This window comes from Pecten maximus, chromosome 11, assembly GCF_902652985.1.
Source record: "Pecten maximus chromosome 11, xPecMax1.1, whole genome shotgun sequence".
NCBI lineage: Eukaryota > Metazoa > Mollusca > Bivalvia > Pectinida > Pectinidae > Pecten > Pecten maximus.
Window position 1 is genome coordinate 40870169 of NC_047025.1, and position 21906 is coordinate 40892074.

Sequence of the window (21906 nt, forward strand, 5' to 3'; positions counted from 1 at the left end):
CAGTTTGTGTTTTGGAGACTTGCTTCATGTACAGTTTTTAGCTCACCTGCCAGAAAGATAAGTAGGTAAGCTGATATGCTGTTGTGCTTTGTCTGTCTTCGGGTCAAGATAGGTAGGTTTCTGAGATGGTATCAGACAATGTTTGCAAAAGTTAGATTATCTTAACACATTTTCAAGGTCTCGGGTCAAGTTTGTTTATAAAATAAAATTGTTATAATCAACCACAAAAGGCTTATAGAACCAAGGTGTTTGCCTGGGATGCATATGACACTTGACAAAGTTTGAGAAAAAATGACCTTGACCCATATTCAAGGTCACAGAGGTCATGTTAAAATACTCAGGGATGACTTCTTTTTGATAGGGAAAGCATTGAATACCAGATTAACGATGCAGTCCCATTGGGCCTCTTGTTTGTTATCCCAGGTCATCACATTGTCAGCATTGTTGTCAGTCACACTTCAGTTGTCTGGACTTTTTTCACAACTGTTTGACACATCCATTTGTGAATTTGTGTGTGGCTTTATCATAATTGATTACTTTTGTTCATTGTAGTGTGTTGTGCATCTTCCTTCTGTGAACAATTTACAATTTCAACTTAGAATCCCTGAGGTTTTCTGGGTGAATGATATTTACTTCAAATTCAAGGCCACAGGAATTATCTGAATTCACATAATTCAATTAACTGTTTATTTTTTTGTCAGTTTGATTCAAATCAAGGGTGACACATCCACTTCTGTAGAATTCTAACGTTAGTTGATGATGGTGACCTGGCATTTTGTCCATTATCCAATATGTCCACGGATCAATTCAACATTGATCTTTATGATTGTGCATGATCAGGAGCCTACTACAGTTTTCATTGGGGAGTACAGAAAAGATTTTTTTATTATAAGACCTATGTAGGTCCCTTAAAATTAAATGCCTCAATCCTGATCAATTTTGTGAGTAGTCGGAAAAAAAATGGCAACAGCGGCGATATTACAAGATCTTCAAATTATATTACCACTAATCAACCGGAGCGAAGCGGCCATCTTGAAATTCAAAAGTTGAAATTTGTCATCGTTATTTGTTAAAACTAGTTGCCATCTGCATATCAGAAAAATAAATATAGGTCTACTTGTGACGGAACATAGATTTCTTGAGGGGAAACTTTTTTAATTGATTTTGACTTTATGTGGAGCATGACACTTTAATAGTTGATATAGTTTTAAATGTTAGAAATTGCTTTTTAATCATGAACATTATCAATGCATCACTATTTTGATCATCTGAACAAAAACAAGAATAGCACGGCATAGATAATTAAACATATTAATATTATTGTAACTGTTTCAAATTTTTTTTTAGATAAGCCTAGATCTAGCAAATTCTTATATGTACCAATTATAAACGAGGTCATTGTATCTCATTCAAATAATTTTATATTGAAATTTCTGTTTTTAATGTTTCTGTAATATAACTACCCCTTAGCAAGTATACATGTACCACCTACCACAAGATTAAATATTAGAAGGTGATTCAACTTATGAGAAGACAGCCTATTTATTTAGATGCTGCGTACGTATACATAGTAGTCAATGGAAGATTAGTAATTTGTGTGATTAACGTTAAATATAAAATCTATCGGTGAAGTTGTGGATGAGGTGGAAAAGTAAATCTACATGTACGTGTATCCGAACTATATTGAAAGCTTCTTTCGTTTTCTATTGTTATTGACCAATAAACGAGCGCGATAGATTGGCAGTGTGTTTTTCAGCCAATCAGAGCAAGGTGCTTAACGAGGTTCTTAGATCGTAAACGACACTCGCCTCACTGATTTATGGATATTTAATATGCGCATGTCTTTTTTTCGGAACTCCTCTAATAGTGCAACCAGACATAGGGGTCGCTGATTTATGGATATTTAAAAATGATTTACGGATATTAAAAAAAACGCGATGAATTATGGATATTCATAAATCGCCTGTAAATATCCATAATTCGTATCTTAATATCCATAAATGAATTATGGATATCCATAAATGAATTATGGATATCCATAATTAAAGTTGATTTATGGATATCCATAAATAAGTATTTATGGATATCCATAAATCGAATTATGGATATTAGAATTAATTATGGATATTAAGAATTATTTATGGATATCCATAAATGAATTATGGATATCCATAATTCATTTATGGATATCCATAAATAGTGACTTTTTTTCCACTTTGGCTTGCCATACAAGTGTACTGAGGCACCTTAACTGACCACACCGCGGTTACCATATTTTGATATTGATCAGTTCCAGTATCATCCAGACTGATGTAATTTGTTGAAATATAATTAGAACTTTGTGTTATCTAAATATAACCTGGTGTGTCATTAAATAGATTTGATGAAATGTTTCGAAAGTGGACAGTTTGTGTTATCATAGGACACACTAAAGACATGAGTTTAAATGCCCGGATCGTACAAAAATCAGAACGCAAGCTAGTTCAAATAATCTTATATGATATATTTTTTCTCTCCCATTTCAAAATATTCATCTTGTTTTATATTTGTATTTTCTTTAAAATCTAAATATAGATAGTTGATTTTGTTAATATTTTCGTGTGTTTTAAATATTTTTTATCTTCTTTTTTTTAACCAATTAGGTCTCTGAGTTAGTATGCCCCGATATTCACCGGAAATACGTCACAAGTAGATGAAAAATCGGAAATGGACTGGAAGGGTATTCCCATTTTGTGTTTTGGGTTCCATTTAGAGTTGTTGTGTTTTAATCAGTCATCTTAAAAATCGAGCGATGGATGAATTTATTGTGGACCGGGGTCGGGTACCCCGACTATGCGAATTTCAGAAGAAAATAGAAAGGATGTACGAAGTGAAAATTGGATTCGAAGATGTTCCTAAAGCTCATCAACAATGGGTCATGGTTCAGGGCGAAAATATGGACAGACAGAATGCAAAGGTTATTGCATTAATTCAAACTAAAAAGCCATAAACAGTATACATATTAAGCCAATCATAAATAACAGCTGGGAATCGGAATGTTAATTAAATTCGAGTAGTAGTAGTAGTAGTAGTAGTAGGTACTAGGTAGTAGTAGTAGTAGTAGTAGAAGATCCCTCTTATGGTAGGACCAACTTGCATGTGCGCTGTATATATATAGATCTATACATGCTTCTGTAGGTAATTTTACGTCAGGTTTTAAGGTAATTTAGCACGTAGCAGGGACATCTTGTGTTGATATATCCAAGACCTTATTACAAACACACAGTAATTAACTATTATCATAAGTACATGTACAATATACACGAATACATACATGTGTGGCGGGACTGGACTGAGTCGATCATCTGTGACCAGGTAGCTCAATTGGTAAAGCATCCGGCTAGTGTTCAGAGGTCCCGGGCTTGAACCCTGGTCTGGCCACTACATTTTCTCCTCTACTGTTAAGAAATGGCGCCCAACTACAATACCCACAGTGGTGGTATAAGGGTCTCTTGTGTCTTCGAGGACGAAGACTTGGAAAAAAGGAGGGAGGTGTGTAGTGGGACTGGAGTGGGTATGATCATCGGTGACCAGGTAGCTCAATTGGTAGAGCGTACAGCTAGTGTTCGGGGGTCCCGGGTTCAAACCCCTGCCTGGCTGCTACATTTTTAGCTCACCTGGACCGAAGGTCCGGTGAGCTTATGCCATGGTGCAGCGTCCGGCATCCGTCCGTCAACATTTGCTTCAAATCGCTACTAGTCAAAAAGTTCTTATTGGATTTTGACCAAATTTGGTCAGAAACATCCTTGGCAGAAGGGGATCATATTTTGCATAAATGGTGACTCTGACCCCCAAGGGGCCTGAGGGGCGGGGCCCAATAGGGGAAATTGAGGCAATTCCTTTAAATCGCTACTAGTCATAAAGTTATGAATGGATTTGAACCCAATTTGGTCAGAAACATCCTTTGGAGAAGGGGAACAGATTTTGCATAAATGGTGACTCTGACCCCCAAGGGGCCAAAGGGGCGGGGCCTAATGGGGAAATAGAGGTTATTCCTTCAAATCGCTACTAGTCATAAAGTTATGAATGGATTTGAACCCAATTTGGTCAGAAACATCCTTTGGGGAAGGGGAACAGATTTTGCATAAATAGTGACTCTGACCCCCAAGGGGCCAAAGGGGCAGGGCCCCATATGGGAAATAGAGGTAATTCCTTCAAATCGCTACTAGTCATAAAGTTATGAATGGATTTGAACCCAATTTGGTCAGAAACATCCTTTGGGGAAGGGGAACAGATTTTGCATAACTGGTTACTCTGACCCCCAAGGGGCCAAAGGGGCGGGCCCATTAGGGGAAATAGAGGTAATTCCTTCAAATCGCTACTAGTCATAAAGTTATGAATGGATTTGAACCCAATTTGGTCAGAAATATCCTTCAGGAAAGGGGAACAGATTTTGCATAAATGGTGACTCTGACCCCCAAGGGGCCTGAGGGGCGGGGCCCAATAGGGGAAATTGAGGCAATTCCTTTAAATCGCTACTAGTCATAAAGTTATGAATGGATTTGAACCCAATTTGGTCAGAAACATCCTTTGGAGAAGGGGAACAGATTTTGCATAAATGGTGACTCTGACCCTCAAGGGGCCTGAGGGGCGGGGCCCAATAGGGGAAATTGAGGCAATTCCTTTAAATCGCTACAAGTCATAAAGTTATGAATGGATTTGAACCCAATTTGGTCAGAAACATCCTTTGGGGATGGGGAATAGATTTTGCATAAATGGTGATTCTGACCCCCAAGGGGCCAAAGGGGCGGGGCCTAATGGGGAAATAGAGGTAATTCCTTCAAATCGCTACTAGTCATAAATTTATCAATGGATTTGAACCCAATTTAGTCAGAAACATTCTTGGGGGAAGGGGAACAGATTTTGCATAAATGGTGACTTTGACCCCCAAGGGGCCAAAGGGGCGGGGCCCCATATGGGAAATAGAGGTAATTCCTTTAAATCGCTACTAGTCATAAAGTTATGAATGGATTTGAACCCAATTTAGTAAGAAACATCCTTTGGGGAAGGGGAACAGATTTTGCATAAATGGTGACTCTGACCCCTAAGGGGCCAAAGGGGCGGGGCCTAATGGGGAAACAGAGGTAATATCTTTAAATTGCTACTAGTCATAAAGTTATGAAAGGATTTGAACCGAATTTGGTCAAAAACATCATAGGGGGAAGGGGAACAGATTTTGCATAAATGGTGACACTGATCCCTGAGGGGCCAAAGGGGGGCATGGCCCCATAAGGGAAATAGAGGTAATTCCTTTAAATCGCTACTAGTCATAAAGTTATGAATGGTTTTTAACACAATTTAGTAAGAAACATCCTTTGGGAAAAGGGAACAGATTTTGCATAAATGGTGACTCTGACCCCCAAGGGGCCAAAAAGGCGGGGCCTAATGGGGAAATAGAGGTAATTCCTTCAAATCGCTACTAGTCATAAAGTTATGAATGGATTTGAACCCAATTTAATAAGAAACATCCTTTGGGGAAGGGGAACAGATTTTGCATAAATGGTGACTCTGACCCCCGAGGGGCCAAAGGGGCAGGGCCCCATATGGGAAATAGAGGTAATTCCTTTAAATCGCTACTAGTCATAAATTTATCAATGGATTTGAACCCAATTTAGTAAGAAACATTCTTTGGGGAAGGGGAACAGATTTTGCATAAATGGTGACTGACCCCCAAGGGGCCAAAGGGGCGGGGCCTAATGGGGAAATAGAGGTAATTCCTTAAAATCACTACTAGTCATAAAGTTATGAATGGATTTGAACCCAATTTGGTAAGAAACATTCTTGGGGGAAGGGGAACAGATTTTGCATAAATGGTGACTCTGACCCCCGAGGGGCAAAAGGGGCGGGGCCCCATATGGAAAATAGAAGTAATTCCTTTAAATCACTACTAGTCATAAAGTTATAAATGCATGTTGTAAACTCAGAGAGTCTGGACTTCATTATTTCTTTAAAGCAGTTGGGATCCCAACGCTATAACCATAAATAGCATTGTTTGAGGTTAACAAACAAAAGGAATTGAACATGAACATTATTTTGACATTTGGTCAAATCCAACCAGGTGAGCGATACAGGCCCCATGGGCCTCTTGTTTCCTCTCCTGTTACACATGTACAAGTACATGTACTTGACATCAGACTTTTTTCTATAATTGGTTTGGTAAGTGTTGTATTTGGATCCTAGACTGAAACAGAATATTCTACTTTGGGGCAATTAGGGTTGTATATGTTTGATCTTTAATGACCTGGGATTTAACTATTCAGATTCGACTAACATCCTTCCATAGATATCGGCAGAAGATGATTAAATTTTGCTTCAATGATGCATCATCAGTTGTACTTATATTAATCTCAGCAAAACATGATAACATGTTAATCATGTTATGAGCTCTTGAAAATATCTGATATTACAATATTTAATGTAAATCTGTTTTGTTTTAGTCTGAAATGAGTAATTAAGTGATGTGCAATGAACAGTGTTACAGCCTTATGAATATTGTTGAACATTATTTCAGCCTCATGAACATGTCTTACAGCAACCTGTCTATCTTACCAGGTATGGACATTGTATCAGCCTTAGCATATATATAAGTATTTCATATAGATATAAATTTGTAAAACACTGTTTTTTCTGTTACAGGAATACATCCTTGCTCTATGTGATCCAAGGGAAACACAAACCCTGAATTACAAAGGTTGCCAGGCATTGTTCAACAGTGAAACAATAGAACACATAGAGAAACAAACCAATGCTGTGATAATTATAGAGGGGTCATCAGCAGTGACCATCACTGGCACTGACCTTGGAGTGACCTTGGCCATGTCATCTCTGGAGGAACTGCTGGGAAAGTATGATACAGAGATGGACGGGACAGAAGGTGTAACAGACGAAAAAGATACAACAGCCGATGATTCTGTGTCACCATGGTCACTAAGACTGGACACTACCCTACAGAGGGCATTATCTCAACAAAGCGATGGCAATAGTAGTATGACTATTGAAGACTACGATAATACTTCAGCGTCTGTTAAAAGGGTGATTTTACAGTGCTTAAATGACACAGCTACTGATGATATTGACGATGATCTGTTGTTTGTAAGTAACTCCCCGAAAAATAGCCAAAAATCCTCTAATCAGTTCAAACTGCCTCTGCTGATGGGAGATGAGCAGGCTGACAGTGCTAGTGATGGACAACACAAGAAACAAGGTAGTGACACAGAATATAATCAGATTGATGGAAGGGTTGGCAACCTCACTCAGCAATTGACTGGTGCAAATATTTCACATACAGAAGCTAACTGTGCTGCAAAACCTTCAGGTGCTTTACCAAACTCAAAGTTGTCAAAGGAACTTGAATATTTAAGAAGTTTTGGAATGTCAGTTGGTTATAGTGTAAATATTGTTGAAGAAGGTTTAAAATTTGCTGATGAAAATACACAAGTTTCAGACTTTATAGAAATATTAACAAGGATTTCTGATAGTAAATCTGAAGACAGTTCTGACAAAGGCAATAGAAGTTCCTCTCCAGATCTGGAAATATTGAGTCCGTCTAAGAATCTAGGGAATTTTCCTCCTCCCCCACCGATACCTAGTCCAAGTAAGCTCGCAGATATGACAGGTCGGCGAAGTTTGCCACCAGAATATAAAAGTAAGTTAATCAAAGATTTCACAGAAGAGGAAAATGATTTACCAATTGAAGAACTCAAAAGACGGAATGAAGAAAGGCAGTCAGTGCTTCAAGCATCATTTGATGATGAAAATCTTCCGAAGAGAAACACAAATATGTCCCCACGAGGGCAAAATAGAGGGGAGAAGAATGGACATCACTCAACTAAACAGAAAGGTCAAGGTCGCTCACAAAATAAAAAGAATAAACAAAAGGGGAGACAACCAGGTGCCGAGACCCCTACACAATACATTGAGATCGATGACAGTGAAGAAACTTGTGTTATGGAACCATGGAAAGATGATGTTGATGATGATTGTAGAATTGTAGATATTTCTCATAGTAACTCTATGCCAGTTGTGGTCCAGCCAAATAGACAGCAGCAGCAACAACATACAAATTATAACCGACAATCATATCAAAATAACTTTCAGCAACCATATGGTGCCCTATCATCACCTCAGAGGCAGCAGACATCTACAGGGCATCACCAACAACTACAGAAAGGGCCAATAGCAGGCAAGCCTGATGACCTAAGATATATTGTCATTGATGGTAGCAATGTGGCCATGACGTAAGTGATAGCTTTTATTGAAAAATCTACTTTTAATATTTAACAAAAATTTCAGAACAGTTGAATGTTAAAAAATATTTTCCACACAAATTGATGTTTTTCTTACCTTGATACATACTTTGGATCATGCTCTGTCGATTTTTACCAGTTTATATGATTTTGTAGGCATGGTAATGGGAAAATATTTTCTTGTCGTGGAATCAAAATATGCATCGACCACTTCCTAAAGAGAGGACATAAACAGGTGACAGCATTTGTGCCAGAGTGGAGAAAGTACCGTCCACGTATGGAAAACCTTATCAGTGATCAGCCTCTCCTGGAACAGCTTAGAGAACAGGGATATCTTGTCTTCACTCCGTCCCGCAGAGTTAACGGCAAATTGATCAGCGCTTATGATGATAGGTAAATGTCTTGTCAAGTATAGAACAGGAAAGTTAATAAATAATACATTAAAAACTAATCGGTGTCAACACACCATAATGTTTCTGAAATTCTGTAAGTGTAGAAGTCTGTAACTTTTATTTATAGTTCACCAGAAGTGACATTGTATTATTGTATTGGGAAACTTTTTTTACGTAATACCTGAACAGAATATCAACATCTTAAGGTGGTGGGGGATCAAATTAACATAATTGGAGGGGCTAACCCCTCAGGGGTCTTAGAGGCTATAGGGAGGATTTGGCTTTATTGTTGTGACTTCTCTCAAATTTTTAGATAAATATAATTATATATACTAAAACATATTTGGTATGAAGTATCCTCATGATGATCAGGTGTTAGGGTTTAAAATTGCTGAACAAAAAAAGGGGTTGACCTTTGGGGTCAGAGAAAGGGGACTGGGTTGGTCTGGTCTTTGGTTGATCAGAAGGTACAAAGGAGGCAATTTAGATACATTTTTGATATTAATTTTTCTGTAACAGTGTTGTTGGGTTTTTTTTGTTTTTTTTTCTGTGGTTATAACGCTTTTATCTATCCTTAGTTCTGTAGAGGGACACAAACTAGATGATAGAAATTCAACCCTTATAGAGCAAATTTAAAGCACCTTCATAAGGACTTGATATTTACTGAGATTCCAAAATCCTATAGCTTATTACCACCATCATTAGCCCTAAGATTGATCCCTGCCCCTACACATCCATGTCCCTGTCTCAAAATGGGGACAATTCTGATGGTGAAAACAAAAGTTTGTGAAGAGATCAGTCCATTTATACTGCTTTGACAAGTGAGATATAAAATTGCACATTATAGATTTGTGCTGGAGCTAGCTGAGAGGGAGGATGGTGTGGTTGTTTCTAATGATCAATACCGAGACTTAATGAAGGAGAAGGCAAGCTGGAGAATCTTAGTGGAGGACAGGTGAGACACTTGCAGCTTATATGATATTTCTTGGAATGGAAGTTCTTGTTGCAATTTTATACTGTTTGGAGAGGAATATAATTTTTAAGTAAATAAGTCTTGAAAATATTTCAATGAAATACATGTATTTACATTTGACATCGTTACGGATGACAGCATATTTTTTAATTGAATTTTTGTCCAGACCATAAAACTTCTCAACCACTAAAGACATCTTGATTAAACTTGCAAAAGTGCAATTTTTGTTTTGCCTGCAATGAAAAGTTACCATGGTGGTACTTAAATTTCCAAGATATGGAGTCCATGGCTTACTCCAAGTCAATTAATGATCATTATCCAGTCAAGGGATTTTTTGTTCATTTGCAGAATGCTTAATAAAACTTGCTGGTTTTCATATACAGAGAATTTAGCTTCCAGCAATAAGTCTCAAGGCTATGTTGTGTTTGGTAACATATAATGTACTTGACCAGTTTATTACCTTTTGGCAATAATCTGATTATCCTTTCAGTTATATTGACAGGCCGTTCTTCCTATAGGCACAATTTGAACTTTTGAATAATAGTTTTCCCATGTCTTTCCAAATGAATTAAAAATGAGAACAATCACAGCATCACCAAGAGTTATTTTGACTTGAACAGCTAGAATTGTCATTAGATTCTAGCTGAAGAATGGGAAGGGGTTTTACATTGCTCTTCTGTAAACTTTCAAGGTCAAAACTTCTCATCTCTTGATCTGTAAAGATTTTAATAAATATTTCAGAACTCATTTCAGTTTATTATTTCCTTACCTGAGGGTGATAATTTTTAAACTGTTGAATTAGAAGATATTATAATGAAAGCTGGTGTTAGATACCTTTATCGCCCACAGGTGATGTGCTGTGTACTATGATCAGTCATTGAAATCTTCATTTTCAGGTCAAAGGTCATTTGAGTGCAGAATTATTCGGTGCCTATTAAGTGAGAAGGGAAATATGTATTTGTTCAGGAAAACAAATCTCCATAATTTTTAATGGACATTTACTGATACAATTTTTGACTGTAGGTTGCTGATGTTCACCTTTGCTGGGGACAACTTCATGATCCCAGAGGATCCCCTTGGTCAGGACGGTCCTACTCTGGACCAGTTACTACACAAACCACACGCTGGAGCACAGAAACGGTGAGTACTGATTTGATCCAATGATCTAACATGGAGCATATCGACTTTAAACAAAAGGAAAGAAGTGGCTGTAATAACTCTTATTTGTATTGGATCACATGTACACATACTCAAGTTAAAATCTGTAAAGTAACGGATCACACATACTCAAGTTAAAATCTGTAAAGTATTAGATTGCACATTCTCAGGTTAAAATCTGAAAAGCATCAGATCGCACATTCTCAGGTTAAAATCTGAAAAGCATCAGATCGCACATTTTCAGGTTAAAATCTGTAAAGCAACGGATCACACATTCTCAGATAAAAATATGCACAGCATATCTTATCATACATTCTCAGTGTAATATTTGAAGTGTTTGGATAAATCTCTTTCTCTGAGCTTTTCCAGCTGCCCCCTTCCACACCAAGGAATAGTTCTTCACAAGCTCAGCAGAAAATAAAATAGAAATAGAATTGCAGTTCAGAAGAAAGTACATTCTCATTTGAACTTGAAAATGAGTTCATCTACAGAATTGTCTTGAGCTCAAATCTAACAGCCTTTGTGTAGTTATGAACAACTGGTGTTGTTTTTTGTGTTAAGATTACATATATATACCTTTTTCCTTAATCTGGTCTTTTTTCCCCCACTACTTTCAGACCTTTATCACCTGACAAATCTGACAGAGGAAACTTCAGACAACAACATCAAAATAACTGGACTAACATGCCACGTATGACTTTGGCCGTGGGTAATGCTAGATTCCCCTACCAGAACCTTCCACAGAGAGGTTTAAACCCAAATCTAGGCTATCAAAAACCTCCGCTCCTTCAGCAGTTTCCAGGACAATTTCAGTTCCGTCAAAATCAGCCTGGAGATGCTGCAGTGTTTCGAGGGGCACACAGAGGGAGAGGACAACGTTACCCCCAACCACAACCCAAAAAGTTCACTGCACTCTCCTCCAGGTCTGACCAGTCAACTGAGGAACTATTCACACAGCTCAAAGGTATTTTCTCCGAGAGTAAACAGGAACAAAAAATACGCGAAGTCCTTCAGAATCATCAGGAAGAAACAGATTTGAATCGTCTCACCAACTATTGTATGAATGCAATATTCCAATAAACTGTGCTGTGATTTTTGACAACTACTTAGGTGGGTACTCACCTGTGACTAGTCAGTACTGACCTGGAAACGCATATCTATGATCATGATCATCCTGTCACTATAGATATGATTGTGGTTTCTTCATGAAAGGAAAGTCTGTGATCTGATCATAAACTTTTGTTTCAGAGTCTATGTTATTTACAATATGGTTGTTAAAGAATGGTATTTGACTTATATTGTTGTTGTGAAAGTTTATACAGGAAATTTATCAGTGGTTAAAATCAGCTTGATGAAGTAAGTGAAAAAAGAGAAATCCAGAGTTGGATGAAGTTAGTGAAAAAAAGACAAATATAGAGTTGGATGAACAGTATATATGCTGTATAAAAATCACCAAGATTTAAACTGTTTCACCATTGGAGGTTCCATCATGAGACAGGCTGTAGATATATCGCTCAGTTCATCAGGGACAGTAATTGTATAGTTGATCAACTATCATTATCAATGAAGAGTGTACTGTTATTTCCTGTGGACTGCCCGCCACCTTTCTGTGCATCTTTTTTTTATGTTGTTGTTTTGAAAAACATTCTAAATAGAGTGTACTAAAGAAATCATTTTATTTTCTTTCCAATTGCGTGCACCCATAATTCACATTAATCCTGTTCATGGTAATTGGGTAAGCAAGGTAATGATTGTCTTTTTAAAACCCTACACATTACGCATTTACTAGTTTCAGCCGCTAATAAGCTGATAATTGTGTGGGCAATGTACATGTGTTCATGTTTTTTTTTTTTTTATGCTATTGCTTTTTTTTTTCAAAGTTTTGAACTGAGATAGTTATAAGGTGTATCATACACTCCACAGGAAATCATAGAACATGTACTTTGTGTATATTATATGCTTCTAGAGGAAATATTTTATTGAACAGTCTGGACTGCAGCTTTTTATATACCAGGCTGGTAACGTCTACAGGAAACCAATTTGTAAAAGGAGATGTATTATACACGGATTGTGTGGGAGATCTGTTATATAAATCCTGGCTTTGTTCTATGTTACATGGATGTAGATTATTTTATAGAGATACATTCAGCATTCCAGCTATTTTCTCCACAAAGTGGACATATATACATTGTAACATGTGAAGTAAAGTCATGTATCAGATATAAGTAACATGTTTTATTTTATTTTATTTTACTGTAACATATCACCATAACTACTCTGGTAGTGTTCTGTAAATGTATCAAAGTAACTATATTCTGTAATCGTATCACTGTAACTACCCTGGTAGGTTTCTGTATCACTGTAACTACCCTGGTAGGTCTCTGTATCACTAACTACCCTGGTAGGTCTCTGTATCACTGTAACTACCCTGGTAGGTTTGTGTATCACTGTAACTACCCTGGTAGGTTACTGTATCACTAACTACCTTGGTAGGTATCTGTATCACTGTAACTACCCTGGTAGGTTTGTGTATCACTGTAACTACCCTGGTAGGTCTCTGTATCACTAACTACCCTGGTAGGTCTCTGTATCACTGTAACTACCCTGGTAGGTTTGTGTATCACTGTAACTACCCTGGTAGGTTACTGTATCACTGTAACTACCCTGGTAGGTTTCAGTATCACTGTAACTACCCTGGTAGGTATCTGTATCACTGTAACTACCCTGGTAGGTCTCTGTATCACTAACTACCCTGGTAGGTTTGTGTATCACTGTAACTACCCTGGTAGGTTTCTGTATCACTGTAACTACCCTGGTAGGTTACTGTATCACTGTAACTACCCTGGTAGGTTTCTGTATCACTGTAACTACCCTGGTAGGTTTCTGTATCACTGTAACTACCCTGGTAGGTTACTGTATCACCGTAACTACCCTGGTAGGTTTCTGTATCACTAACTACCCTGGTAGGTATCTGTATCACTAACTACCCTGGTAGGTATCTGTATCACTAACTACCCTGGTAGGTATCTGTATCACTAACTACCCTGGTAGGTTTCTGTATCACTGTAACTACCCTGGTAAGTTTCTGTATCACTGTAACTACCCTGGTAGGTTTCTGTATCACTGTAACTACCCTGGTAGGTATCTGTATCACTGTAACTACCCTGGTAGGTTTCTGTATCACTGTAACTACCCTGGTAGGTTACTGTATCACTGTAACTACCCTGGTAGGTTTCTGTATCACTAACCACCCTGGTAGGTTACTGTATCACTGTAACTACCCTGGTAGGTTACTGTATCACTGTAACTACCCTGGTAGGTTACTGTATCACTGTAACTACCCTGGTAGGTTACTGTATCACTGTAACTACCCTAGTAGGTTACTGTATCACTGTAACTACCCTGGTAGGTTTCTGTATCACTGTAACTACCCTGGTAGGTTTCTGTATCACTAACTACCCTGGTAGGTTTCTGTATCACTGTAACTACCCTGGTAGGTTTCTGTATCACTGTAACTACCCTGGTAGGTATCTGTATCACTGTAACTACCCTGGTAGGTTACTGTATCACTGTAACTACCCTGGTAGGTTACTGTATCACTAACTACCCTGGTAGGTATCTGTATCACTAACTACCCTGGTAGGTATCTGTATCACTGTAACTACCCTGGTAGGTTACTGTATCACTGTAACTACCCTGGTAGGTATCTGTATCACTGTAACTACCCTGGTAGGTTTCTGTATCACTAACTACCCTGGTAGGTTTCTGTATCACTGTAACTACCCTGGTAGGTTTCTGTATCACTGTAACTACCCTGGTAGGTTTCTGTATCACTAACTACCCTGGTAGGTACCTGTATCACTGTAACTACCCTGGTAGGTTACTGTATCACTAACTACCCTGGTAGGTATCTGTATCACTGTAACTACCCTGGTAGGTTACTGTATCACTGTAACTACCCTGGTAGGTTTCTGTATCACTAACTACCCTGGTAGGTTTCTGTATCACTAACTACCCTGGTAGGTTTCTGTATCACTGTAACTACCCTGGTAGGTTTCTGTATCACTGTAACTACCCTGGTAGGTTTCTGTATCACTAACTACCCTGGTAGGTTACCTGTATCACTGTAACTACCCTGGTAGGTTTCTGTATCACTGTAACTACCCTGGTAGGTTTCTGTATCACTAACTACCCTGGTAGGTACCTGTATCACTGTAACTACCCTGGTAGGTATCTGTATCACTGTAACTACCCTGGTAGGTTACTGTATCACTGTAACTACCCTGGTAGGTTTCTGTATCACTAACTACCCTGGTAGGTTTCTGTATCACTAACTACCCTGGTAGGTTACTGTATCACTAACTACCCTGGTAGGTTACTGTATCACTAACTACCCTGGTAGGTTTCTGTATCACTAACTACCCTGGTAGGTTACTGTATCACTGTAACTACCCTGGTAGGTTACTGTATCACTGTAACTACCCTGGTAGGTTACTGTATCACTGTAACTACCCTGGTAGGTTTCTGTATCACTGTAACTACCCTGGTAGGTATCTGTATCACTGTAACTACCCTGGTAGGTTACTGTATCACTGTAACTACCCTGGTAGGTTTCTGTATCACTGTAACTACCCTGGTAGGTTTCTGTATCACTGTAACTACCCTGGTAGGTATCTGTATCACTGTAACTACCCTGGTAGGTTACTGTATCACTAACTACCCTGGTAGGTTTCTGTATCACTGTAACTACCCTGGTAGGTATCTGTATCACTGTAACTACCCTGGTAGGTTACTGTATCACTGTAACTACCCTGGTAGGTATCTGTATCACTAACTACCCTGGTAGGTTTCTGTATCACTGTAACTACTCTGGAAGGTATCTGTATCACTAACTACCCTGGTAGGTTACTGTATCACTGTAACTACTCTGGTAGGTTTCTGTATCACTGTAACTATCCTGGTAGGTATCTGTATCACTGTAACTACTCTGGTAGGTTTCTTTATCACTGTAACTACCCTGGTAGGTTTCTGTATCACTAACTACCCTGGTAGGTTACTGTATCACTGTAACTACCCTGGTAGGTTACTGTATCACTGTAACTACCCTGGTAGGTTACTGTATCACTGTAACTACCCTGGTAGGTTTCTGTATCACTAACTACCCTGGTAGGTTACTGTATCACTGTAACTACTCTGGTAGGTTACTGTATCACTGTAACTACCCTGGTAGGTTACTGTATCACTAACTACCCTGGTAGGTTTCTGTATCACTGTAACTACTCTGGAAGGTATCTGTATCACTAACTACCCTGGTAGGTTACTGTATCACTGTAACTACTCTGGTAGGTTTCTGTATCACTGTAACTATCCTGGTAGGTTATCTGTATCACTGTAACTACCATGGTAGGTTACTGTATCACTGTAACTACCCTGGTAGGTTTCTGTATCACTATAACTACCCTGGTAGGCTTCTGTATCACTGTAACTACCCTGGTAGGTTTCTATATCACTAACTACCCTGGTAGGTATCTGTATCACTATAACTACCCTGGTAGGTTTCTGTATCACTAACTACCCTGGTAGGTTTCTGTATCACTAACTACCCTGGTAGGTGTACATGTCTGTAACTACCCTGGTAGGTTACTGTATCACTAACTACCCTGGTAGGTTACTGTATCTCTGTAACTACCCTGGTAGGTGTCTGTATCACTGTAACTACCCTGGTAGGTTTCTGTATCACTGTAACTGTAACTACTGTGGTATTAAGGTCTTATCTGGAATGGAAATGCTATATGTACATGATATCACTGGGTATGATGTAAAACATATCACTTATGGTAGATATACATGTATTTCCAATAGTATTAATATGCAGCTAACACTATTTCATATTTGATATCGTGATGGTCCGTCTATCTTCTAACATTTACAGTAGACATATAATATCTACATAAAATTCACTGCCTGTGTTAAATCTTGTCCACCACCTTGATCAACTAACCCTGAACTTTGTTTCTTTTTCAGTACCTAAATATTGTACCAAATTTATATGAAGGTTGGTTGATACTCTTTTTCATGTCACCAATGTTCATGAGTCCTTGCCATCCATTCGTCTAGCCTTCCTTCTTTGTTATAGATACATGTACTTGAATAAAACTAAGTATATGTTACTGCCACATGGTGTGCTGCATGTCAGCTTTGGGTCATGGTTATTTTCTAGGTTAAATCCGGCCAAATAACACCCTGTTCTCTCTGCTGATAAAACAGCATGTTCTGATGAAATTTGCCATTACTGGGGTAAACCTTTTATATTGTGTCGTGTGTATATTACTCCCACAGTCATGGGTCCAAGGTGAAGGCCGTGTAACAAATCTGGCAAATTAACACCCATTTTTACTGCATTACATGTGTCGTCCACATGGGATCACCTCATTCAAATTATATACATACTTATCATCCTAAAATGGTATATACAATTGTACATTCAAACTTGTCATGTGTGACCTTTCAAGGGAGGTAATTAAAAAGTCACATGTTACAGGTGGTCTCTTAGTCAAGGTTAAGGTAACTAGTATAGTTCATATAACAATGGGAGGGGAAATATGGTCACATATGACAGGTGGTCTCTTAGTCATGGTTCAGGTAACTGGTATACATATGGTAAATACCATTGGGAGGAGAAATATGGTCACATATGACAGGTGGTCTCTTAATCCATGTTCAGGTAACTGGTATACATATGGTAAATAACATTGGGACGGGAAATATGGTCACATATGACAGGTGGTCTCTTAATCCAGGTTCAGGTAACTGGTATACATATGGTAAATAACATTGGGACAGGAAATATGGTCACATATGACAGGTGGTCTCTTAATCCAAGTTCAGGTAACTGGTATACATATGGTAAATAACATTGGGACGGGAAATATGGTCACATATGACAGGTGGTCTCTTAATCCAGGTTCACGTAACTGGTATACATATGGTAAATAACATTGGGAGGGGAAATATGGTCACATATGACAGGTGGTCTCTTAATCCAGGTTCACGTAACTGGTATACATATGGTAAATAACATTGGGAGGGGAAATATGGTCACATATGACAGGTGGTCTCTTAATCCAGGTTCAGGTAACTGGTATATACATATGGTAAATAACATTGGGACAGGAAATATGGTCACATATTACAGGTGGTCTCTTAGTCCAGGTTCAGGTAACTGGTACATATATGGTAAATAACATTGGGACGGGAAATATGGTCACATATTACAGGTGGTCTCTTAATCCAGGTTCACGTAACTGGTATACATATGGTAAATAACATTGGGAGAGGAAATATGGTCACATATGACAGGTGGTCTCTTAATCCAGGTTCACGTAACTGGTATACATATGGTAAATAACATTGGGACGGGAAATATGGTCACATATGACAGGTGGTCTCTTAATCCAAGTTCAGGTAACTGGTATACATATGGTAAATAACATTGGGACAGGAAATATGGTCACATATGACAGGTGGTCTCCTGGTCAAGGTTCAGGTAACTGGTATATACATCAGGTAAATAACATCGGGAAATATGAGAGGGGGTAAATGCTTATTTCACTAAAACAGGAACGTCATATATGGACATCGATGTCACTTAGACTGAATTCTAGTTTTTGTCCCCCATGCAACCAAATTGTGAAGCGAGACTACACTGTATATGGTTAAGTCCAAATTTACCAAACTTTGGATATAGTAAGATCACACAGTCGACATCTCCGGTTTTTATTTACAAGAGATTATCCAGAATTGATGGTCCAGCAGTTCTAGAATTTAAGGATGCTAGAAATCCGGACTTAGTTTTGTGTTTAGCTCAGTTTCTCAAAAAGTATAGAAGTTTTTTCAACCAAACCTTGAATCTAGTTAGTGTAGTATGAATATCTCAACTTACCCAACAGATTATGTGAATTTCATTTTTTTGCTGTATTTTTGGGTTTTAAACTTTTAACTTAGATTTTGAGAAATTGACATAAAATCTGTATTGCTTCTCCAGTTAGTTTATAGCCAAATTGGAGTGCATTCTATATATTTAGGTGAATTTTGAGAATTGATGGTTTTGCTAAAATTGTTTTGCCATGCATCAATATTTACACATGTCTATAATTACTTGGTGCTTCCATACTATGGAGAATTTTTGTTTAAAAAAGGTACTGAAATTTTAGCGAATTTTTGAGTGTGCTTAAAACATCACTATGCCCACAAAACAGGACATGGGAGACATATAGTTAGGTAACTCTTATGTTGGTTTATATGATGGAATGAATAATGAGAGGTGAGAAACATGAGGACCAACAATCACAAGCTGACAGACACTTTTAGATTTGTACAGCATCATTTGTATGACAAGAATATGGTACTTCACAAAGTGTTTTCAAAGTTAACATGGAAGTATGTTGGCCTGATGTATCTGATTCTTAAAAGATGGCAGGTTATTGTATCAACCTCTGATGGCCAGCACCAGATGTGGTTTAAATATAGTGTAATGCTATGTATACTTGTATTATTTTTATTTGATTTAAATAATTTTATTAATTCTAGTCAGTTCATATCACTATCATTCTAGCCAGTTATGGCCATTGGTACATAGTTCACCAATCAAATAGACTTCAGAGATTACACCGGAGACAGGTGACAGAAATTACACTGGAGACAGGTGACAGAAATTACACTGGAGACAGGTGACAGAAATTACACTGCAGACAGATGACAGAAATGACATCAGAGACAGATGACAGAAATTACACTGGAGACAGATGACAGAAATTACACCGGAGTCAGGTGACAGAAATTACACTGGAGACAGGTGACAGAAATTACACTGGAGACAGATGACAGAAATTACACTGGAGACAGGTGACAGAAATTACACTGGAGACAGGTGACAGAAATTACACTGGAGACAGGTGACAGAAATTACACTGTAGACAGATGGCAGAAATTACATCGGAGACAGGTGACAGAAATTACACTGGAGACAGATGACAGAAATGACATCAGAGACAGATGGCAGAAATTACACTGGAGACAGATGACAGAAATTACACTGGAGACAGATGACAGAAATTACACTGGAGACAGATGACAGAAATTACACTGGAGACAGATGACAGAAATTACACTGGAGACAGATGGCAGAAATTACACTGGAGACAGATGACAGAAATTACATCGGAAACAGATAACAGAAATTACACTGGAGACAGGTGACAGATATTACACCAGAGACAGATGACAGAAATTTCACTGGAGACAGGTGACAGAAATTACATCGGAGACAGATAACAGAAATTACACTGGAGACAGATGACAGAAATTTCACTGGAGACAGGTGACAGAAATTACACTGGAGACAGATGGCAGAAATTACACTAGAGACAGATGACAGAAATTACACTTGAGACAGGTGACAAAAATTACACTGGAGACAGGTGACAGAAATTACACTGGAGACAGATGACTAAAATAACACCAGAGACAGATGACAGAAATTACGCTGAAGACAGGTGACAGAAATTTCACTGGAAACAGGTGACAGAAATTACATCGGAGACAGATAACAGAAATTACACTGGAGACAGATGACAGAAATTTCACTGGAGACAGGTGACAGAAATTACACTGGAGACAGATGGCAGAAATTACACTAGAGACAGATGACAGAAATTACACTTGAGACAGGTGACAAAAATTACACTGGAGACAGGTGACAGAAATTACACTGGAGACAGATGACTAAAATAACACCAGAGACAGATGACAGAAATTACGCTGAAGACAGGTGACAGAAATTTCACTGGAAACAGGTGACAGAAATTACACCAGAGACAGATGACAGAAATTTCACTGGAGACAGGTGACAGAAATTACACTTGAGACAGGTGACAAAAATTACACTGGAGACAGATGACAGAAATTACACTTGAGACAGGTGACAAAAATTACACTGGAGACAGGTGACAGAAATTACACTGGCGACAGATGACTAAAATAACACCAGAGACAGATGACAGAAATTTCACTGGAGACAGGTGACAGAAATTTCACTGGAGACAGGTGACAGAATTTACACTGGAGACAGATGACAGAAATTACACTGGAGACAGGTGACAGAAATTACACTGGAGACAGGTGACAGAAATTACACAGGAGACAGATGATAGAAATTACACTGGAGACAGATAACAGAAATTACACCAAAGACAGGTGACAGAAATTACACCAAAGACAGGTGACAGAAATTACTTATAATTTAAGTCTCAGATGATTGAGGATTTTCTTCTTCTTGTTGCAGCAGATCTTTATAGTATCAATAAACTTCGGTGAACTTGATGTAAAGGTCAATATAATAAATATATTTGTATTCTGTTTCATTCCTGGTGTTTTGTGTAGTGTCAACCCTCTGTCCCTAGATTGGTGAGAGTATATCTGTCCCTGGATTGGTGAGAGTATATTGTCCTATACACTTGTACAAGTGCATTGTTTGACAGAATCATGTACATGTGTATAAATTAACCATCCAACAGCTACTTGTACACATCTATAAATGAATCTTCCAACAGTTACTTGTACATGTGTATAAATGTATCCTCCAACAGTTACTTGTTCACATCTATAAATGTATCCTCCAACAGCGACTTGTACACATCTATAAATGTATCCTCCAACAGTTACTTGTATACATCTATAAATGTATCCTCCAACAGTTACTTGTACACATCTATAAATGTATCCTCCAACAGTTACTTGTACACATCTGTAAATGTATCCTCCAACAGTTACTTGTACACATCTATAAATATATCCTCCAATAGTTACTTGTACATGTGTATAAATGTATCTTCCAACAGTTACTTGTACACGTCTGTAAATGTATCCTCCAACAGTTACTTGTACACATCTATAAATGTATCCTCAAACAGTTACTTGTACACATCTATAAATGTATCCTCCAACAGTTACTTGTACATGTGTATAAATGTATCCTCCAACAGCTACTTGTACACATCTATAAAGTTATCCTCAAACAGCTACTTGTACATGTGTATAA

At 38.1% G+C, this 21906-nt stretch overlaps 1 protein-coding gene and 1 long non-coding RNA gene across 2 annotated transcripts; both read left to right on the plus strand.

The window, feature by feature from the left end:
- The first annotated feature begins 2696 nt into the window (after positions 1-2696).
- LOC117337560 (NEDD4-binding protein 1-like) lies at positions 2697-13037 on the plus strand. Its single transcript, XM_033898592.1, has 6 exons — positions 2697-2956; positions 6676-8276; positions 8442-8678; positions 9525-9632; positions 10674-10790; positions 11426-13037. The coding sequence occupies exons 1-6, from the start codon at positions 2792-2794 to the stop codon at positions 11886-11888; spliced, it is 2691 nt and encodes an 896-aa protein (XP_033754483.1). The 5' UTR covers positions 2697-2791; the 3' UTR covers positions 11889-13037.
- Positions 13038-16226: 3189 nt separating this feature from the next.
- On the plus strand, positions 16227-20817 carry LOC117337934. The gene is made up of 2 exons (XR_004534921.1): positions 16227-18266; positions 18349-20817. It is a non-coding gene; the product is annotated as an uncharacterized LOC117337934 (long non-coding RNA).
- The last annotated feature ends 1089 nt before the right edge of the window (positions 20818-21906 follow it).

Coding starts and splice junctions, on each gene's coding strand:
- LOC117337560 (XM_033898592.1), top strand. CDS start 2,792: ATGGATGAATTTATTGTGGACCGGGGTCGGGTACCCCGACTATGCGAA. Junction 8,679..9,524: donor ATCAGCGCTTATGATGATAG/GTAAATGTCTTG, acceptor TGCACATTATAG/ATTTGTGCTGGAGCTAGCTG. Junction 9,633..10,673: donor AGAATCTTAGTGGAGGACAG/GTGAGACACTTG, acceptor TTTTGACTGTAG/GTTGCTGATGTTCACCTTTG.